This window comes from Chelonia mydas, chromosome 4, assembly GCF_015237465.2.
Source record: "Chelonia mydas isolate rCheMyd1 chromosome 4, rCheMyd1.pri.v2, whole genome shotgun sequence".
Classification (NCBI taxonomy): Eukaryota; Metazoa; Chordata; order Testudines; family Cheloniidae; genus Chelonia; species Chelonia mydas.
Genome location: NC_057852.1, coordinates 123,617,237 through 123,637,735, shown reverse-complemented (window position 1 = coordinate 123,637,735; position 20,499 = coordinate 123,617,237). Strand labels below are relative to the sequence as shown.

Sequence of the window (20,499 nt, the reverse complement as noted above, 5' to 3'; positions counted from 1 at the left end):
GTTTCAGAGTAGCAGCTGTGTTAGTCTGTATTCGCAAAAAGAAAAGGAGTACTTGTGGCACCTCAGAGACTAACCAATTTATTTGAGCATAAGCTTTCGTAAGCTACAGCTCACTTCATCGGATGCATCCGATGAAGTGAACTGTAGCTCCCGAAAGCTTATGCTCAAATAAATTGGTTAGTCTCTGAGGTGCCACAAGTACTCCTTTTTTTTGTTAAACAGTTAGCAATTTGTAACCCAGGAAAATGTTAGCACCCTGCTATCAAGAAACAAATCGTGGCTTTCGCCTATGAAGTTTCAACAAGGAGCAAGTTAAAATTTCAAGTATAGTTTAGTTCTTGTTAAATATTTGACTGATTCCAAGTCTATGCTGTGATTACCTTCTTAGATTTTGTCTCAAACGTTGAAGGAAGCATACTAGGGAACAGCTTAAGGGCTACTGGAAGCAGAAACTCCATGAACGGAACGACGACGAAGACTAGGAAAGGAACCAGGCGAAAGAGATCAGCACATATCCTAAGGAACTGGGAGAAAAATGAGAGGCATTAATAGACAAGAACAAAATTTTACATGGCAACATTAAAAACAAAAGAATGCTTAATACAGACATATTACAATTTAAACCAGCAAATGTGTGTGTTCTATGAAGATATTTCAAATTCTCAGGAACTACAGGATATGATGAGATGAGTTGAGTTGCTCCAAAGTACGGCCCACGCAGGGCTCTAGTGATCTCCCCATAGAAATCAGGGTGATGCTGTAACAGACAGAATGGGGGCAAGGCAAATGCTCTGGCTCCAACAGCAGATGTGAGGGTCCCAGGAGGTGAAAAGATGTGAGAGGGAGGAGGCGGGGTTGGAGCTCTGATAGCAGTACACACTCACTCAAACAGAGCGGTTGTCACCCAGCCAACAAGCTCCAGCTCGGCTCTCTGAATCATGCAGCAGTGGGCTGCAATATATGGCAACAGGCCGCCTGGCATTCTGGGAATTGTAGTCCCCAGATTGCTCAGACGGAGGAGGTAAACTACAACTCCCATAAAGGAGCACGACAGTTTGCTCCTGCATAGTGAACAAAGTGCCTTTTTGAAAGAGGTGGTGGTGTACTTTAAACTAGTGGGCAGCAACGGAAGGCACTGAGAGGAGTGTAGTTGTCACCACTGTCTGTCCTGGTTGTGTCTGTGTGTGTTAGAGCTGCGGCGGCTGCGCAGGTGTGTTTGAGTTCCCCACTTGGAGGGCAGCGCTGCACACGAGGGCCCAGGATTGTAGCCTCCTTGCCCGGAGAGAGGATGGAGATATGCCGGGGCAGGAGGTCTCTGGAGAGCTTGGGGTGGAGGGGAGCACTTCGTACAACCCTGCAGGACTGATGCACGGTGACCCATGGAGCTGGTCATAGAGCCCTGTAAATCTGCCGATATCCATTTTATATCCACGGATGCAAATATTTGCAAACCATTTTTGCAGATCGGATACAGATACAAATTTTGTATCTGTGCAGAGATCTAACAATGTGAAATAACTGGTACCATGAGACCAACCAACTTGACCTAGCTGCCAGTCCTGTCCAACATTGCCCTTTCTGACATCAGGCAACAAGCCTTAAGGTGCAAGATACGCTGCAACCACTCCAGTTAAAAGATATGTCTATTTCACCAGTCTACTGTCTTTGTTCAAACAGGGTGCCTTGAACTATTCCTTTAAAACAACCTCAGTGTCACCTCCCGATAGTATACTAGGTCACGAGCAAGCTTCAAACATAGCGAATGCATATCTTGTGAAAGATCCAACAGTACAGCACCTGTGGGCAAAGCTCAAATGCTTCAGACACAGTATCATCAAATGTGTTGCAAATAAGTGGGGCCTTCATGACTCTCCTTGCTCAATGGACATGCTCAATGCCCTTCTGTCAACTGCTGAATGGTTAAGACATTTAGACTAACGTGCTTGACTTAAATATCTATATAAATGCAATCACAATAAAATAATAATAGGTTTCTTTTTTCTGTAAGCTACCACACACTTCAGTTCAGTGCCAGTGTTTCTACAATACTGAAAACTGGTGAAAGTATTTCCAAAGCACATAATGAGCCTCACTGTGTCTCAATAGGATTGTTAAATATCTCACTTAAACCCTAGAAAGCACCTGAACACAGGAGATGGTGATTGTTGGTCCTCAAAGCAGCTCCTCTGCTTACATGCATGATGTACTGGAGACTGAGTAACCAAGACCAAATGAAGTCATTTTTCCTCACCTCATTATAATTGTGATATATATTTAATTTCATTGTAATGCGCACAACTGTTGTAAACAAATCACAGCTCTTCTAGAGTGGAAGGAAATGAAGTGTAATTCTCCAAATCAGGCCAATGCCTTCATGCCAGAATCTTGAACTACCTGAAAACAATATGTCCCCCCCAACTTTTTACTAACAGAGCATTACGTGGTATACATACACACAAGTCCTTTGTGCACTAGCTGCATGCGTGTTAATTTAAATTACATTAGGGAGTGAAAGCTTTTGCTTTGGCCCTTATGTTGATAGGCTTGTACCAGTTTTATCATGTAAGCCGGGGTAGTCGGACCATGGGCCAAATCCAGACCACCAGGATCCGTAAAATCTTTGTATTTACTTATTGTTACTGCAATGTGAAAAATATTTCTCTGGAGTCTGGAACTATACCTTGAACAGGAAGTATATACCTCGATGAAAACAACTGACTAAGCAATCCAGGTACTTGGCAATGTAGGTCAGTTTCTAAATCTACAATTAAAGGTTGAAGGCCAGATCTACACTACTGACTTCACAGATAACTACAGCTATGCTTGTCAGCAGTGTGACAAGGTATGACCTCTGACCAAAATAGCTGTGCCAGCAAAAGTCCCCAGAGCAGACACTGGGAAAACCGTGCTATTGCCTATACCGGTTGTTTTGCTGTGGATGGAGGAGCAAGGTGTCTTGGAACAAGCTATAGAGCTAAAGTGCAGTTTGGCTGGTTGTCCGGGTTCCTTCCCCACTCCGAACTCTAGGGTACAGATGTGGGGACCTGCATGAAAGACCCCCTAACTTTATTCTTACCAGCTTAGGTTAAAAACTTCCCCAAGGTACAAACTTTGCCTTGTCCTTGAACAGTATGCTGCCACCACCAAGCGTTTTAAACAAAGAACAGGGAAAGAGACCACTTGGAGACGTCTTCCCCCCAAAATATTCCCCCAGGCCCTACAAACCTCCTTTCCAGGGGAGGCTTGAGAATATCCTAACCAATTGGTTACAAAAATCAAAAACCCAAACCACTGGATCCTGGAACAATGGAAAAATCAGTCAGGTTCTTAAAAGAAGGAAGGATTGTATTTAAAAAAAAGAAAGGTAAAAATCATCTTTGTAAAATCAGGATGGAAAATACTTTACAGGGTATTCAGATTCAAAACACAGAGGATCCCCCTCTGGGCAAAATCTTAAAGTTACAGAAAACAGGAATAAACCTCCCCCTTAACACAGGGAAAATTCACATAAAACAAAAGATAAACTAATCCGCCTTGCCTGTCTTACCTATACTGGTTGCAAAACTGGAGACTTGGATTAGGATGGGTTGGAGAAGATGGATTTCTGTCTGGCCTCTCTCAGTCCCAAGAGAGAACAACCACGTAAACAAAGAGCACAAACAAAGACTCCCCCGCCCAGATTTGAAAGTATCTTGTCCCCTTATTGGTCTTTTGGGTCAGGTGCCAGCCAGGTTAGCTGAGCTTCTTAACCCTTTACAGGTAACAGGATGTTGCCTATGGCCAGAAGGCATTTTATAGCACTGTATACAAAAAGGTGGTTACCCTTCCCTTTATATTTATGACACTGGTATAATCTGCATCCACACTAGGAGTGCTTTGCTGGTATAGTATACCATTATAGCTATACTTGCAAAAGTTCTCCTAGATCTGACTGAAATTTCAACTGTAAGATCCTTTTGGAAGCAGCACGTGCTCAGCAACACTTAAAAGTTAGACCGTTTTTATTCAGAAGCCTGAAAATTTTAAACATCCAAATTTGAAAGTTTTGATCTACTGTTTTCAGGATCAAAAGGGACTTATTAATTCCCAAAATGGAAGGTTAATGAACACTGCAAAGCTTTAAAAGTTCTGAGTAAGTAAAGGAAAATACTTGAGAGAGAGAATTGAAAATTCAGATACAGTACATATGGAATTATTTCCTTTATTCTCTTTAAAAGAATGCAAAACTCAAAATTTATGCTTATAACTCATTAAAATCTCTTTGTACATATACATCTACGTTTGTTTAAGGTGAAATCCAAATCTCCTATCCTAAGTCCAAGTATAACAACGGAGAATTTGTGCTAGTTATAATGTGGTTTGGCCCAACTGATCTCCACACATGATTAAGTTCACTAGCCTCTACAAAAAGCAGGATTTTGACAGTTTTACACGAGCAATAGTTTGATTGCCCTAGCCATGTTACTATTGCTCTTAATGTGGTCAGGTTACTTGGATATCTGTTCATAATTGCTTCCAGAAAGGAAGGAAAGGGGAGGCAGAAATATAACTAATTTGTCAGTTGGTGTGAAGATAAGATTTCACCAGAGACTGTCAAGAGATTTAAGGTTTAAGGTTACATAAAATGTTTACTTAAAAAAAAAAAAAAAAAATCCAACAGTGAGTTTTGTATAATCTGGCAGCGGGATTTTGAAACCTGTTTGACCAACCTGAAATTTTATATTAGTCAGAATCACACTAGATTTTAAGATAAATGTTTTAAAGAAATAAGAAAAGCTGCATTAAAAGGGTTGAATAAGTTTTAAAGAAAGTATGTGAAAAGAGTTGATTGTCCCTTGGTTCTAATCTTATGATAATTGGTCATCCAGAAGTTAAGTATTTTGCTGAAATGCAGTAATCTAACCATCTAATGTACCACAAAGCATATTTCTAGTTGACATTCCTTCACTGTCTCTAGCTCCATATAATGAAAAAAACAAAGCTGTATTTTAAAACTGCAAAAAGTGCCTTTTTGTAAATCAGGCCTTTTCTACACTGAAGTTTTTTACACCAGTGTAGCAATCCAACTACTATTCCTCGGGGAATTCTGTGTCATTGTGCATGCGCAGAATTCACGGCCCCTGCAGATTTATTTGCTTCCCCGCAGAAAAATGTCTTCTGACCGGGAAGAAAAGGGAAGCCACAAGAGCGGTCACGCGCCCACCCCGGCAGTTCAGGCAGGTCAGTTTGGATACCCAGAGCAGCTGGTAGATATGTAAATCACCACTGGCGGGGGGAGAGAGGGGGACTGGGCAGTCTATTGTGGCACGCTCGGTGTGGAGGGGAAGGGCTTTGGGGTGTTTCTAAAGAGGTAGGTGTAGGACAGGCTCTGTTCCCCCAGGCAGAGCCAAATCTAGAAGCCTGCCTGCTTGGTGAATTGTTCCCATTGTTCTTCATGAATTCCCCAAGGAGTATAAAACAGATATAAAAATTTTAAGGCTCCTTTACATTGCCAGAGTGGTGTAAAGGAGTCTTACTGTAAAGGACACTATAACCTTAGAAATGCTTATGGTGCTTTAGGGGTTAGAACTGATTTAAATTTTTGGAATGAAAAAATTTCCTATCAAAATGTGTTCCATGAACTGTTTGCTACTGACCTTTTTGGAGACGGCCAGTAGCCAGTATAAATTATGAGTTTGAGTCCCCAGCCCTCTCTTGCTCTTCAATTGCCTATGATGTAACACTGAGCATATCCCTGCATTTATTTGTTGACTAATAACTAGAAGTAAAGGATCAATACTAGCTACATTACTATTAGACAGAGGGGGTTTGGTGATTTTCTCCAATGCTCCCCACTCCCATTCTCCACCCACTGTATGGAGTTTCAATTATTTCGGTAATTTATTTAAACCAACTTGATTATATTGCATTATTTTGACAAAAAAATATGCAGAATTTTAAAATATTGTGAGCAGAATTTTTTATTTTTTTGGTGCAGAATTCCCCCTGGAGTAAACTACGAACACACTGTGTCAGTGTGAAAAAGTAACTTACAGCGGTACAAAAAACCTGTGTGAAACAAGGCCTTTCATGTGAGAGAAGTACACTTTAGATAAAAGCTTAGACAAGGAAAAAACTTGGCAATGCACCAGATCACCAATCCACTGCAAGCAGCACAGTTCAATCACGGCTAGACAACAGCACTTAGGAACAACATATTCTCAGTCAGATCCTGTACAAGCTACCTAAAGACAAGACCAGTCTTTCAACAGCAGTGCTTCTAACTTTCTGACCTGATTTGCACATTTTAACATGTCAGAAGCAGTGTGGTCCTATGAATAGGATACAGGATTTAAGACAGCTGGGTTCTAGTTCTACCATGTTAACTGAAGTTACAACTTTTGTCACTCAGTTTCCCTCTATCTGTTAAACAGAGGTAATGACAATACCCAACTTTGTGAATAGTTTTAGATGTACAGATAAAAACAATGAGTATGCACTAATATTATGCATATATGCAAACTATCACAATATAGAATTTATTTTTGTTAATCTAGCAAAGATGGATTATACCATGGATTTAAAACATTTTAGCATCCTCATCAAGAGCCTGATTTTTAGAGCTCTGCACGGATACAAAATTTGTATCTGCATCCAATCCATGATCCACAAACATGGTCCGCAGATATTAAGTGGATAGCTGCAGATTTGCAGGGCTCTACTGATTTTTTTAAAACTAGCTGCAAAAACAAAGCATGCAATTACGGCAACTACATGTGAAAATGAGGTTATTTTCATATTTTGCACAAGATTACCAAACGTGCATGTAATCATGGTAGCGTGTGCAGTTTAGACAATGAAGACTCTGAATATAGCCAGCTGTGTTTTATTCTTGCTTTAAGAATAAACTAATTTTTTCTCCAAGATTCCTTATTACTATTTTCTCAAGGCCCCCACATCGCCCCAAAACCCCTCAACTACTTGCTGTCAACTAAACTACTATAAGAAGTGTTCCACTCGCTGATTCTGTCATGCAGGCTGATAAAGGGAAAATTAATACAAGTTAATCAGTACCTTTAGGCAGATTACTCTTGGGGTGCTAAAGAATGTGTCTGCATTACTCAACTGGGGTCTTTTAATTATGCCAGTTCTCAAAGAGTTAATTTTGTTTTTACAGCTTCTCAACCATTGCATATGAAAGTAATTAAAGCCCTACTTTCTTCCCCAACAATCTTAATGCACTGAATTTTAAAAAAGGTTTTTAATTTTCTTACTGAATAAACAGGTTTCCTTTTTCCAGGAATTGAAAGCTGCTATCAAGACAGTTTTATTTCATTTGATCTATTTTTTTAAAAAAAAGACTAAAATATACTGCTATCCTGATGGCAGAGCATTCCAAGTTCACCTTCAGGAGTACTACACTCCTCCTCTGTTCATTATTTTTATACGTTAGCCACATGCCACCAACATGAGAACCAGTAAAAAGTTAAGAAGACCTATTCCTAGACTTGTTTCACTTTTTGGATTAAGTGCTAGAGTGTCATGGTTTTTAATAATTTAATACCTCTATTTTGCAATCTTAGTTAAAACATCAATGTATCACATAAATCAAAATCACTACCAAAATTTTAATCTTCTTTTTCTTTGTATAGCAATAAATACAAACTCGTGTGAAACAACTTTTTCTAGAGGTGCTTTACCTCTGCTACTCTTGGTGAGATAAGAAAATGAGAGCCTGTAGGAAGTAATGGCATGTACACACTTGCAAGGGGAAAGGGAAAGAGGAAAAAGACAACCAGAGAAAGAGCAGATTGCAATTATCTGCCACCTGCTAAAAAGAAAAAAGGACACCCCAGCCTACCTCTGTGGCAGCCAAGTGATATAAAATAAATTTCTCTTTAAAAAAAATTTAGTTCCACAGGAAAATATCACGAGGAAGATGGTACATAATGACTAATTACAAGCTATCTACGTATAAAACGTTATAACCCACCAACCAGAACGTGTCATTATTTTTGCTTGACACCTGCCTGGACCATTACTGGGCGACAAAGTGTTATAATAAATGTCTTGGGGTCAGCCCTGAAGTCAGAAAAGGCCAGAATTCTATCTACGATTCTAGTATTTCCTTCAATATAATGTGAAATTAAAAAAAATAATAATAATAATAATCATTTGTGCTGGAATAAGACAGATTCTATGACCTAGACGGTCAATGTAGAATGTGTATGTCAATTTGTGTATTTTTAATACTTTTGTTCTCCATTGTTGTTCTTTGTGGCATCTCCTCCTCACACCTAACACCAGCTACCAAGATAATTCTCTATTTTTACCTCCATGCAAGCCCTCCTTCTATATTCTCCTATTTGTTTTTAGGGAAAACATCTCTCTAAAGATTCAGAAGCACCAACATAAATTGAAATCCAACTTATTGATTGAAAAGTAAAAGCAGTGTTCAAATTAAAATGATAGCTTGGAAGTTTTCAAAGTGCTCTTTCAATTAAAATGTATGATTTATTTTCTTTGAAGATTTAGCATCACAAGTGATTAATTCTTGCCTCTGTAGACCATCCATCCCATCATTTAAACATTTTCTTAAATACTAATAGAAAATTACAGTTAAAGTTTAAAATAAAGTTCTACTTCAAAGTAATTCATTACTGGATGAAACTTACAACCTTGCAGAAAGCTCCTTAAAGGTGCTGCATAATTGAAGCATGGATCCACCCCATTTGTGCAGGCACTCTGCACTGAAGTGAACTTCATTCTATCAGGCATTTAAGGGCCAAACCTTGAGAAGCACTGAGCACCTTCAGAGTTGTGCCCTTAACTCTCTAAGAAAAAACTGTATGCAATTCACCAGTGTGGCAAAACATGCAAACTAGATAACAGTTTAAATTACAAAACTTCAGAGGCATCATCTCCTCAACCTAGTTGATTTCAAAAAATGAGTTAAAGTAGTAGATACTAGAGGTACCCGGAGCTGCAGCCCCCTTCTGCCTACCAATTTTTGTGATTTACACTTCCCTATTTTAAAAAAATGCTTTTCACTCTTTTTGTTGTAGGAAAGACTCACATACAAATAGAGAAAACTAACTAACTAGATTACACAATGGAAATAATGACAGAACATTGACAATGTGCCCTAGTGGACAGGGCAGTAGAATGGGACTCAAGAGACTTGGGTTCCATCTCTGGTTCTGACCCAGCTTTCTGGATGACCTTGGGCAAATCACCTCCCTTTCTGAGTTCCCCCTTCTGTAAAGTGGGGATAATTATACTGAATTCCTTTGTAAAGTGCTTTCAGTTCTATGGATGAAAAGCACTGTATAAGAGCTAGGTACTATTACACCAGACCCTCACTAGAATGAGGGATTTGGGATCCATGCCAAGTACCACGTTATAGCGGGGACCGCGTTAAAATGAAATTACTGTATACAGTAAATGTCACATCCATAAAGTATAGAAAACCTTAGAAAATAAACTCCTACTTGAAGGAAACAAACGAGAAAAAAAAAAAGTGTTGCTTTATTAGAGGTTTAAAGTAGACATTACAATAAACTAGTCTAGTTTTCTTAAAAAAGTCGGTGAGTTGCTTTTGCTTCTTGCTGCTGTGCCACTTCCGCTTAGCAAACTGCAAAAGACTACGTAGCTGCATAATTTTTATAGGCTCAACGTCTTGCATCTCAAAGCAGTCTCTAAGCTGGCTATGGTCGCAGTGGACGTTGGAACGATGTCCACTTCATCTTCCTCTTCTTCTTCCACGGCGAAGGCCAATTCTTCAACTTCTGGAATGTTGTTTGGTCATACTGCCTGAAGGATTTGGTCATCCGTTAGATTTTCAGCAACAGGACAAAATTCTTCTGCTTCATCATCGCCTCTTATCCAGGACTTGATATTTTGTGGCAGAACAGTCACCCCGAGCCCAAACAGTCGCTCGCACAGCTCCTGCATCCACTCCATGTCTGTTCTTCCAACTTCCTCCTCTGTAAATCCCTCGAAGTTGTATTCCTCATCAGACTGTGATCTGCTTTCTTCATTTTCTTCCAGGAGCGGGTGGCCAAACGACTCTCAGTCCCACCAAATCCAACAGTGGTTTATCGTTTCAGCGTGTAATAAATTCCAGGAATAGTGGCCAATGTAGACAAAGTCTTTTACAGTCAACTTCTTCAGAAAATCGGTGACAGACAACTCGTTTTCTATCATTTGTTGTACCAAGTTGAGTCGATAGTGCTGCTTAAAAATGGTGATAACACCTTGATCAAGCGGCTGGATTTTGAAAGTCGTGTTTTTATGTAAGTATTCAACCCATATTTTACCATCACGGGTTCTGAGTCTTTCGGCCGGAGGATGCGCTGGACAGTTGTCTAGCAAAAGAACGGCCTTTTCTTCTAAGTGTTTTGCCCGGAAATGCTTTCACACAGAAGGGATACATTCGGTGAAGAACCATTGTTCAAAATTCTCTCTGGTCATCCAGGAATATTTGGAGTTCTTGTATGAAAACGGTAAGCAATTCACATTTATGTGATGAAAGCACTGAGACTTGCGAGACTTTCCAATGCACAATGGTTTTAATTTATGCTTGCCTTTTGCATTCACACAAAACAGTAAAGTAAGGTGATCTTTTGCCTGTTTATATCCTTCTTTTTTACGTTCATCTGTTCTGACAGCCAGGGTTTTATCAGGCAACATTTTATAATAAATTCCTGTTTCGTCTGCATTGTAAACCTGTTCCTCTGAGTAACCCTCTGCCTGTAAAATTTCCCTCAGCTTCACAGGGTACGATTGCGCAGCGTCGGCATCAGCAGAGCGTTTTTCTCCCAAAACTGCAATCTGAGAGATTTTGTGTCTTTTCTGAAATCGCCATAGCCAACCTGAACTCGCCTTAAAAATTGCTGAATTCGCCATTAAGTTCCCGGTCAAATTTTTCCACTTGCATGGCTATAAGCGGACCAGAGATTGAAATGCCTTTCTGCTGTTCTTGCACAAACCACGTGTACACCGCAGAATCAAGATCGATATCATTCGCTAAACGGGCTCATTTTCTTTGAAGGCCATGATCTTCATTCAGGTTCTGAATGTAAGTTCCAAGCTTGTCAGAATTCTTTAGCCATCCACGAAAGGTGAACTCGTTAATACCAATATCGCAGCTAATCTTTGCCTGGGTTTCGCCATTCCTAAGTTGTTCAACAGCATCCAATTTCTCCTGCACCGAGTAAGCCTTCCTTTTCCCAGACATTTTGACATCTTTCTAAAGATAAATACTGTACCTGTAAATTTTTATTACATTACATTTGTATGGCGTTCTAGGCCTACAGCAATCATCTTAGGGCTTGTCTACTCTACCGCTTGGGGTCCATCTAAGATACGCAACTTCAGCTATGTGAATAGCTGACGTTCTCCTGTCGACCGTGCTTGTGCTCCTTGTTCTGGTGGAGTACTAGAGTCGACAGGCGAGCACTCAGCAGTCGATTTATCGCAGTTTTACTCAAAAAAATTGTACTGTACAGTACTTAAATTTGGGATCCATGGCCGTGACCGCATTATATCTGAATTCGCGTTATAAAGATACGCGTTCTAGCGAGGGTCCGGTATTGTAACTAAATGAACTAAAAGATTTTTCTTCTCTAATCTCTTCCAGTTGTAGTAATCTTACCTGTTTTTTGTGCCAACAGCAGGCAAGACTTTAAGCTGAATTCACCCCTTTAAGACTTTTTAAATATTCTTTTAGTACAAGTTGAAGACCCTTGGTCAATTTAATATATAAATCTTTGGTTCAGGGTTTTATGGGAAACTTTTTAAAACTAAAGAAACAACTCATTGTCAACCAGTAATTCACAAAACCACTAGTGCCCCTCACTGAACATATGATCCTTACAAATAGGATTAGTTTTTCTTTGAGCAACTTTCACAAGTTCTTGAAAACAAAAAACAACACCTATAAACCTTCATAGATTTGTACATGGGAAGCCAAAAACTGAAAAGAAAGAATTCCTCTTGGATTTCTAACACATATCCAGTACTGCAATACGTGACTTACCTACACATGTGCCTATAGCCTAAAAAATTATTTCAGATATTTCTTAAGTGAGTTGAAACACACAATGTCAAGACTATTTAGCTGCTTCACTGATCTGACAAAATATTTAAAAGGACATTATACCAAATACACTCTCAGTCTACCTGCCTCCCCTGTTCAGGTATAGTATAACACTGCCCTCCTGTAGGCTCTCTATTGTCATAAAGAGACAGCTTTGATTTAAAAACAAACAAACAAACTTAATGCACTTTTTTACTTTGAAGAAAACCAAAACAAGATCATTTAAGGACATTCAATGCATTATTTGACACAAAAGTTTTCTACATTCTGTATGTCTGAGAATGTACTACTATATGTTCTCAGTCACACAATATAACAACTGGGCCTCAGGGGCCCGATGGATAAGGCAATGGCTTTCGAAGTCAGAGATTGCGGGTTCAGGTCCCATCTGGGGTGAAAAACTACAATTTAGTTAAATCATCTCCTTTTAGGCTACATACCAAGAACCTGTCCATTTTCAGTCACTGTACTAAAAACAGTTTTAAGAAAATAAATCACGGCTACAAGCCTGGTTTAAATTCAGAGTCAAGAACATACCTTCAAATCCAAGCAAAATGGGAAACGTTCTTAACATCAACCTCTAAATTGTGTTAAGATTTATTCTGGTTTGAATCATAGCTCCCACAAGTGGTTCTAAGTGTTTTCAAATTAGTCTATTTTGTTTGGGAACAAATAAAATATGCATTTATCCATTTTACACTCAAAGCATCTTTTATAATAGTTCAAATAGCTTGGTTTTCAAACATAACTTCTGGTAAGCAATTGGTCCCCAGTATTGCATAATTATTTTTTGTACATTAAAAAAACCTGAAAAATTATATTTTGACGACTAATAAAAGATGTCCCTTTTGTCAGAAGAAATGTTTACTGTTCGTTGCATAAGTGCATTAAAAAATTGATATAAAAAAACTATTGAATAGAACAGCTGCAGCTTCTGTATCCATGTTCATTTTTGATATACGATACAATACTTTTCCCATCAATTGAGTGTGTCTTCACTAGACCCGCTAAATCAGTGCCACTGCATCGATTGCAACTGCGCCAATTTAGCTCCATAGCCCTAAGTTTGGGAGACTCACTAAAATAAATTAACATACACATAAATACAGATACTGTTTATGTGATATGAATAAACCTCAGTCTTTTTTTCAATTGGCTGCATCAGATACTGGATAAAGTTCCCTTAACTAAGGATGCTAGAGGTAACCTTATTGATTCTAAATACAAAGAAAAAAAAAAAAAAAGACAAGGAACCCACTCAATTTAACCCAGGCAAGGAGTCTAATCACTCAATAGTAAATAGAACAGACTACATGTACTCATTACCTGCCTCCGTTCCCGGCGAGACAAAACGTTGCCATGAAGTATTCGCCAGAGCATTCTTGCAGCAATTTTTGTGTCAATCCATAACAATCGAAAGCCATGATAATAGTGCTTCACCTCATCCACAATCTTCTGTCCAAGAGATTTTTTAACAACCTCTACTGTTGGACTATATACAGGGCCTCCTTCTTCCATCTTCTTGTTTTTATCCTTTAAAGACTTCAGTGACTTTTCCACCATGGAGTCATCATTACGGGGATGTGAAGAATGCCACCATCGTACTGGAAGGTATTGGGGCCCCAAAATGCCCAAACTTGGAAGTGGAGTCCATGAGACAGGAGAGCTCACAACTTTAAAGTACATTTTTTCAGGTCCTTTAGTCAAACAACTGTACTGATCTTTCTTGGGGTAAAGGTAAACAGGGTGGACACGAGTGCAATATTTGAAGTGTACATTCCTTTAAGGAAGAAAGAAAAAGGCATTTAAGATATCCAACAATATGTGCTAAAGGAGGAAGTTCTACTATATGTTTAAAATCACAACTATGAAGATCAAAAAGTGTATGTCGCTATCACTTGAAAACAGTGATTATATACACAACGTTGTAACTTACTTATAGGTTCTTTTCCTGTAAACTACTTTCAAGGGAGGAAAAAGACTGTTGTTTCAAAATTTCAAACGTGAGAAAAAACAGTGACCATAATGCTTTCAATTTAGGTTAGAAAGCTAAGTGCAGAAGTAAAACTAGAAATAGGTGAGAAGTAACTTATCTAAAGCATTTCATATCTCCTATACTCTGTGGATGGCACACAAAGACAAAGTACAAGCTGCTACGCAGGGTTAAGGGGGAGAAAGGAAATTAGTATCAGATAAACCTACTTAAAATTTACCCCTTTATCATCTCTTTACTGCTAACGTTCTTTCTCCAGCAGATATTTGGTCTGCTAAAACTGCAAGCTCAATCTTATCGATGATCTGTATAGGACAACAGACTCCTATTTCATTAACCCCTTTTGATTCCTTTCTGAAAGAGGAATTAAATGTATTCTGAAAATGAACATAAAGGCATTGTTCCAAAAGTCCTCATTACATGTACAAAATTAAAACCACTCCCTAAATGCAATCAGGTTTGTACTTTAGCACTTTTCTTACCATCTGGAACACTGAAGTAGTAAATGTAACGTTTAACTTAAGTGCAGTTAATTCTTCATTAACTGAAACTCATGCACAAAGTCACCCCTGCTAAATTATAGGACTGAAATAGCTTTGATTTTTCCCAGCTTAAATTTTCAGGGCTGGCAGAAAGAACTTTTCTTTCTACTTATAAAGTAAGCAAATTTGATATTAATCAATGAGACATGAACTGGGATTCCTGTAGTGCTGCTTTTTTTTTTTTTTTTTTTTGAAGTGTAGAACTGTACTTTAACTTGGTATGTTATGAACTATATTGGATGATGGAATCCCCGAAAGGCAGTTGATAACCATCACAGCTCAGGATAACAGATCATGACAAATCTGTGATGGCTGTGATGGTGCCCAGGGTATGGTACTCCCCAAGACAACTTCTTCAAGCCCACCCCTGCCCATTATTAACATATGAAAATGTTTTCAAAATTGTTTAGTATAACCACTGTCCTACACTATGATTTAATATTTTATTATGGAAGAGTCATTTGCAGTTTTCTACAGTTCAGGCTAAGTTGAGTTTTGCATTTAAAGCAGGGAATTCAGCCACTGCGTTATTCTTGAAGAATAAGCATATCCTCCCAAAGATACCACCACTTACTCTGAATACAGAATGAATTTTCTGAAAATTTATAATTAAATCTATTAGTTCACCAGTTAAAATTAGTTTTTAAAATGGGTCCTGTAAGACTTGTGTCAAACCACACTTTTGTCCTTAATGATCTCAGTAACAAAATAACAAATCCTTCAAACTTTCCATATAATTAAAACTAACCAAAATCTAATGCACAGGTGACATTTGAAGATTTGTTTGTAAGGTGTGTGGGAAAAAGAGGTTAATAGTAACCTTTTGGTGCTATTCTTTGTAACTGAAAGTTTTCTCTTCAGCACAGCTTTTCTACAGAGAAGATAAGAGATAAGTACTTAATCACAAGATGTCAAAGGCTATTTAAGATACAAAAAATAAAATTATGGGAAGTTAAATAAATTAATCCTGTGTAATTTTTAAACAAAAATAACTACCTAGCATCACTTGCAAGGTAGCATTTTTATGGAATTAGTTAAATGGGAACCCCAGGTCCCTGTATGGAAAAGGTAAATGTGGGTCTAATGAGGGATAGAAACTAAACAGCGATAAAGTGAGATGTTCTATACTCCTGGGGGAATTCGGTGCCACTGCACAATTAATGTTCTGTGCAGAATTTTATTTTTCCCTGCAGAATTGGTGCTACGGAGATGCTCGCTACCACTAGGGGCCACTGGATCCAGCGGAGCCTGACTCTCCAGCTCACAAATACAGGACACTGCCGGTGGGGGTGGGAAAGAGAGCTGGAGGGTTCCAAGCAGCTGTGGTTCCCAGCACATCCTGAAGGAAGGAGGTGGTGTGCAAGAAACTCCGTACAAACCTGGAACCCAGCATCACAGGCTGTTTGTCTCTCTAGATCCCTGGGCTCTGGGGGGTAGGGAGTTTGGGTATCTGGGCTGGGGGGTACCCCCCAGCTGGGCAACAGGGTAGGGGATGCAGGTGCCTGGGCTCTAGGGGAGCGCCCCATGGCTAAGCTCTTCGGAGGATGCAGCTGCCTGGGCTGGGGGGCACCAAACGGCTGGGCTCTGGAGGGGGGGGGTGCAGGTGTCTGGGCTGAGGGGGTTTCCATGATTGTGCTCAGGGAGGCTGCAGGTGTCTAGGCTGTGGGGGCATCCTGCAGCTCAGCTCTGGAGGATAGTGGGTGCAAGTGTCTGGGCTGGGAGAAGCCCCACAGACTGGCCCTGGGGAGTAGGAGGTACGGGTGTTTGGGATGGAGGGGGAGGTGTGGGTGTCCCGCAGCTCGGCTCTGGTGGGGTTGGGGTGAGGGTGTCTGAGACTGGAGGGGTAGAGTTTTCTCCCAAGATGTTTCCAGCTGGCATGTGTGACACACCCAGATTGAGGCACCCAACAAAAGCATAACAGAGAAACCGGAACTGGGCTGTCATAAGGGGTTTCTTTAACTCTCTACTCCTGCGTGAATTTTTTTTTTTTATAAATAATTTTTTATTTATTTTATTCTGTATTGTTACAGACCTACTTCTTGACAGGTATTTTGAAATATATTACCAAAATAACTGAAACTCGTATGCAGAATTTTAAATTATGGGCAGAATTTTTAATTTTTTGGTGCAGAATTTCCCCAGGAGTAGTTCTAACACAGATTATACATTTGTTGATACAGGAAAAGAGTAAAACTAAGTGGTCTATTTTCAACGTGGAAACTGGCTTATAGTGAGTTGTTCAAAGGATCTGTATGTTGTATGTATCTGTTTGATGTTAATGTATTTATTTATGATCTAGTATAGGAATAGAAAAGCCAAGCAAGTAAAATATGCTGATGACTAAATTTAATCAAACTGAGAAAGGACCTAATAAAACTTGGCAACATGATGGCAGATGAAATTTAATGTAGAAAAGTGCAAGGTAACACGCATTTAAAGGAACATTTGAACTATTAATCCACATTTGACCGATTCTAAATTAAGCACTTAGACATTAGTGTTATTATGGACAGCTCCATGGAGATATCTGATCAGTGCCCAGGAGTGGTCAAAAAAAGTGAGCAAATTTAAACACCATTATCTAATTAGATTGTAACCCTCATCTTAAATACTATGTTCAATTTTGGGTACCACATCTCAAAAAGTATAGCAGGAATACAAGTGGTCCAAAAAGGACCAAGAAAACAGAGGCATGGAAAAGACTCCCATACAATAGGAAATTAAATGTTAGAATTACATTTGTAGAACACTTCGAAGTTAGGAGGTGCATGATTTTCCCTGAAGCCCTACATTCAAAAAGCCAAATATATAATACCTGACTCTCCTCTCTTTGTGGAAACCCTATTTAGTTTGGTGCATAAGCAGAGGGGAGAAGAAAGGATCAGAGTGGCACTGCAGAGACAATACACTCAAAAAACAAGAGCTACTGTGTGCAAATAACTCCTTTTTCTCTTTCAGGACATTGTTTCAGAGCCCCACTGCTAGCAAGTTTCTTATAATGACCTCCCACTGACCAGCAGGAACTATGAACCCTACAGATTCAGTGATGGTACAGCTTAATCCAGAACTCTAGCTTCCATAATATATAGGATGCATCCATATAGTGCCAGAGCTGGGGAGCAACTGCACTGCAGAAAATTTCACCTGACTGTATCCAAGTGATCATGGGGATGATCAGAGTTCACACCAGTGACTTTTTTAAGACCCCCCAACACACTCTCCACCAAACCATTCAAAGGGTGAGATTTGTGGAAATTTTGATCGACCAATCAAACCAGCACCCTAATGTCAGTGTCCTGCCTAGGTCTGTTGATGTAATCCTTGTCAGAGTACCACTTTCTTACTGTGTGGTCAACCACTGGCACCATCCAAAAAACTGATATTGTGAATTGGTGGAATGCAGTTCAGTACTTCCTTAAGGGCCACCATTTACAAAATACCAGACTGAAAGGGGTTATTTACCATCTGATTTTAGCACAGATGACGACTTTGTGCCAACACTACTCATGATTAAGGTTAAGCTTTAGTCAAGAGTATTTTTAGTAAAAGTGATGGTCAGGTCACAGACACTAAACAAAAATTCACAGCCAGTGACCTGTCCATGACTTTTACTATAAATACCCCGACTAAACCTTAGCTGATCCTATGGTGCGGCTCTGGGGGGCTCCCGGGGCTGACAGTTGGCCCCTGCTCCAGTGACAGTGGCTGACTGCCTCTGGTGCTCCAGCGGTCCCCAAGGCTAGCTGCCCAGGAATCAGCCACACTGGCCGCTGAAATCATGAAGGTCGCCAAAAGTCATGGAATCCATGACTTCTGCAACCTCCGTGACAGACTTGCAGCCTTACTCATGGTTGGGAAGAGTAGTGTTATTTTTAAACAGAAGCTCTCCTAGACTGGTGCATTACTAGACTCAAGCCTTTCCATCCTTCTGGTCCTTTTTGGGAGAGGCCTTGCAGCCATCACAGCCTTTGGCAAAATACTTTTTTTTGGAACATTTCAAATCTTCTTTTCCTAGACAGATCTACCATCTTGGGCAATACCCAAAAAAACCCCTATAAAACTAAAACTCGAGTATATTACACATTACTTATGAACTGGTTACAATTATTTACATAAATGACAGAGACAGGAAGACACTGGCTTTATGACAGCTTGGGCAGATGGATAGAGAGGAACTGAAGGATGAGGGTATGACAGATTGGTGTATGTAGGTATAAAAATATAAAATTTGTGACCTTCCACTGATAGCCACCTTACTGAAGAATATGGCCTACATTTTGAGCATGTAACTATAGCTTCCTAAAGTTGTCAAGGACAGACCCAGGGCAGCTTCTTTTAATTCTTGATACCTCCCAGAACACAAGACATGTTTACTGTGACTGTGTTTCAATTAAGGGGGTCTACCCCAAGACAGGTTTCAGAGTAGCAGCCGTGTTAGTCTGTATTCGCAAAAAGAAAAGGAGTACTTGTGGCACCTTAGAGACTAACCAGTTTATTTGAGCATAAGCTTTCGTGAGCTGTAGCTCCTTTTCTTTTTACCCCAAAACAATGGCTTTACTACAGATAGGAGTGGGCTGGAGTGAATTGGATTTTCCTAGTTTGGATCCAAGGGGCTGGAATTTCCAAGCCAACCACCTGATTGGAGTTCTGCAGCTGATTGGTGGGTTACTTGACAGAGGGGGCAGAAATCTTACCTAAGGGCAAGAACTGCTCTAGCCTCCTTCATTCTCACTGGCTGTCCATTGCCAGACAACAAAAGGACTACAGGAGAGAGCCTACCATCCAACATTTTCAGAGGCTTAAGACTCACAGGAAGGGGTGAGCACAGATTTAGGGGACACAGTGTATAGGCTTTGTTGTTTTTCCTAAAAATATGTAACTCTTATACGCATTAAGAGTAAAAGTTATTGTGCCTAAGAAACTCCTTTGCAAAGCCTGTGTTCCTTGCATTACATATCACATGATCCCTGAGGGGTTAAACTATAAATCAATGAGGTGGAACTCTGGGGAGCCTAAGTGACTAGGAAGATTTGGGAGAACTCAGCATTGGTTTTTGGGCCTAAGACAGTTGGCCCGTGGAGTCCCACATCGTACAGAAGGGCGCAAGACAGGAGGTCTTCACCTAGGCGTGTACCTTAGAAGCCCTGAGTTATGAACAGTGACTGGATTCTGCCCAGAATCAGCAGGCTTGGGAAGTGCACAGGACCCAAAGGTTGAGTGCAATAATGACCATCCACTTGAAGGATTCAGCCAGGACCGGAACACAGGTTACATATAGCCTTGGTCTATTGAATGTGGGGCTAAAGTGAACTGTGCTTGCCCTTTAACTATCAATAGGGGCCTACCAAATTCACAGTCCATTTTGGTCAATTACATGGTCATAAAATTTTAAAAATCACAAATTTTATAATTTCATCTATTTAAATCTGAATTTTCATGGTGTTGTAGGTGTAGGGGTTCTGACCCAAAAATGACTTGTGCCGGCAGGGGGTCGCAAGGTTATTGCAGGGGGGGTTGCAGTACTGCTACCCTTACTTCTGTGCTGCTGCTGGCGGCAGTGCTGTCTTCAGAACTGGGCAGCTGGAGAGTGGCAGCTGCTGGCCGGGAGCCCAGCTCTGAAGGCAGAGCCATCACCAGCAGCAGCACACAAGTAAAGATGGCCTGGTATGGTACTGCCACCCTCACTTCTGCGCTGCTGCTTGCAGAGCTTGGCCGTCAGTCAACACCTGCCACTGTCCGGCCACCCAGCTCTGAAGGCAGTGCAGAAAGAAGGGTGGCAATATCGCAACCCCCCTGAAATAAACTTGTGACCCCCCTGCAACTCCCTTTTGGGTCAGGACCCCCAGTTTGAGAAATGCTGGTCTCCCCCATGAAATCTGTTCAGC

At 40.2% G+C, this 20,499-nt stretch overlaps 1 protein-coding gene across 2 annotated transcripts in view; it reads right to left on the bottom strand.

The window, feature by feature from the left end:
* The window catches only part of LETM1 (leucine zipper and EF-hand containing transmembrane protein 1), a 69,314-nt gene that overhangs the window by 41,801 nt on the left and 7,014 nt on the right, over positions 1 to 20,499 (bottom strand). For both annotated transcript variants that reach the window (XM_007055970.4, XM_007055971.4), the window contains exons 3-4: positions 13,406 to 13,859; positions 381 to 524 (exon numbers count right to left, since the gene is read on the bottom strand). In XM_007055970.4, the coding sequence (XP_007056032.2) occupies positions 381 to 524; positions 13,406 to 13,859 (598 nt within the window). The remainder of the gene's footprint in view (positions 1 to 380; positions 525 to 13,405; positions 13,860 to 20,499) is intronic.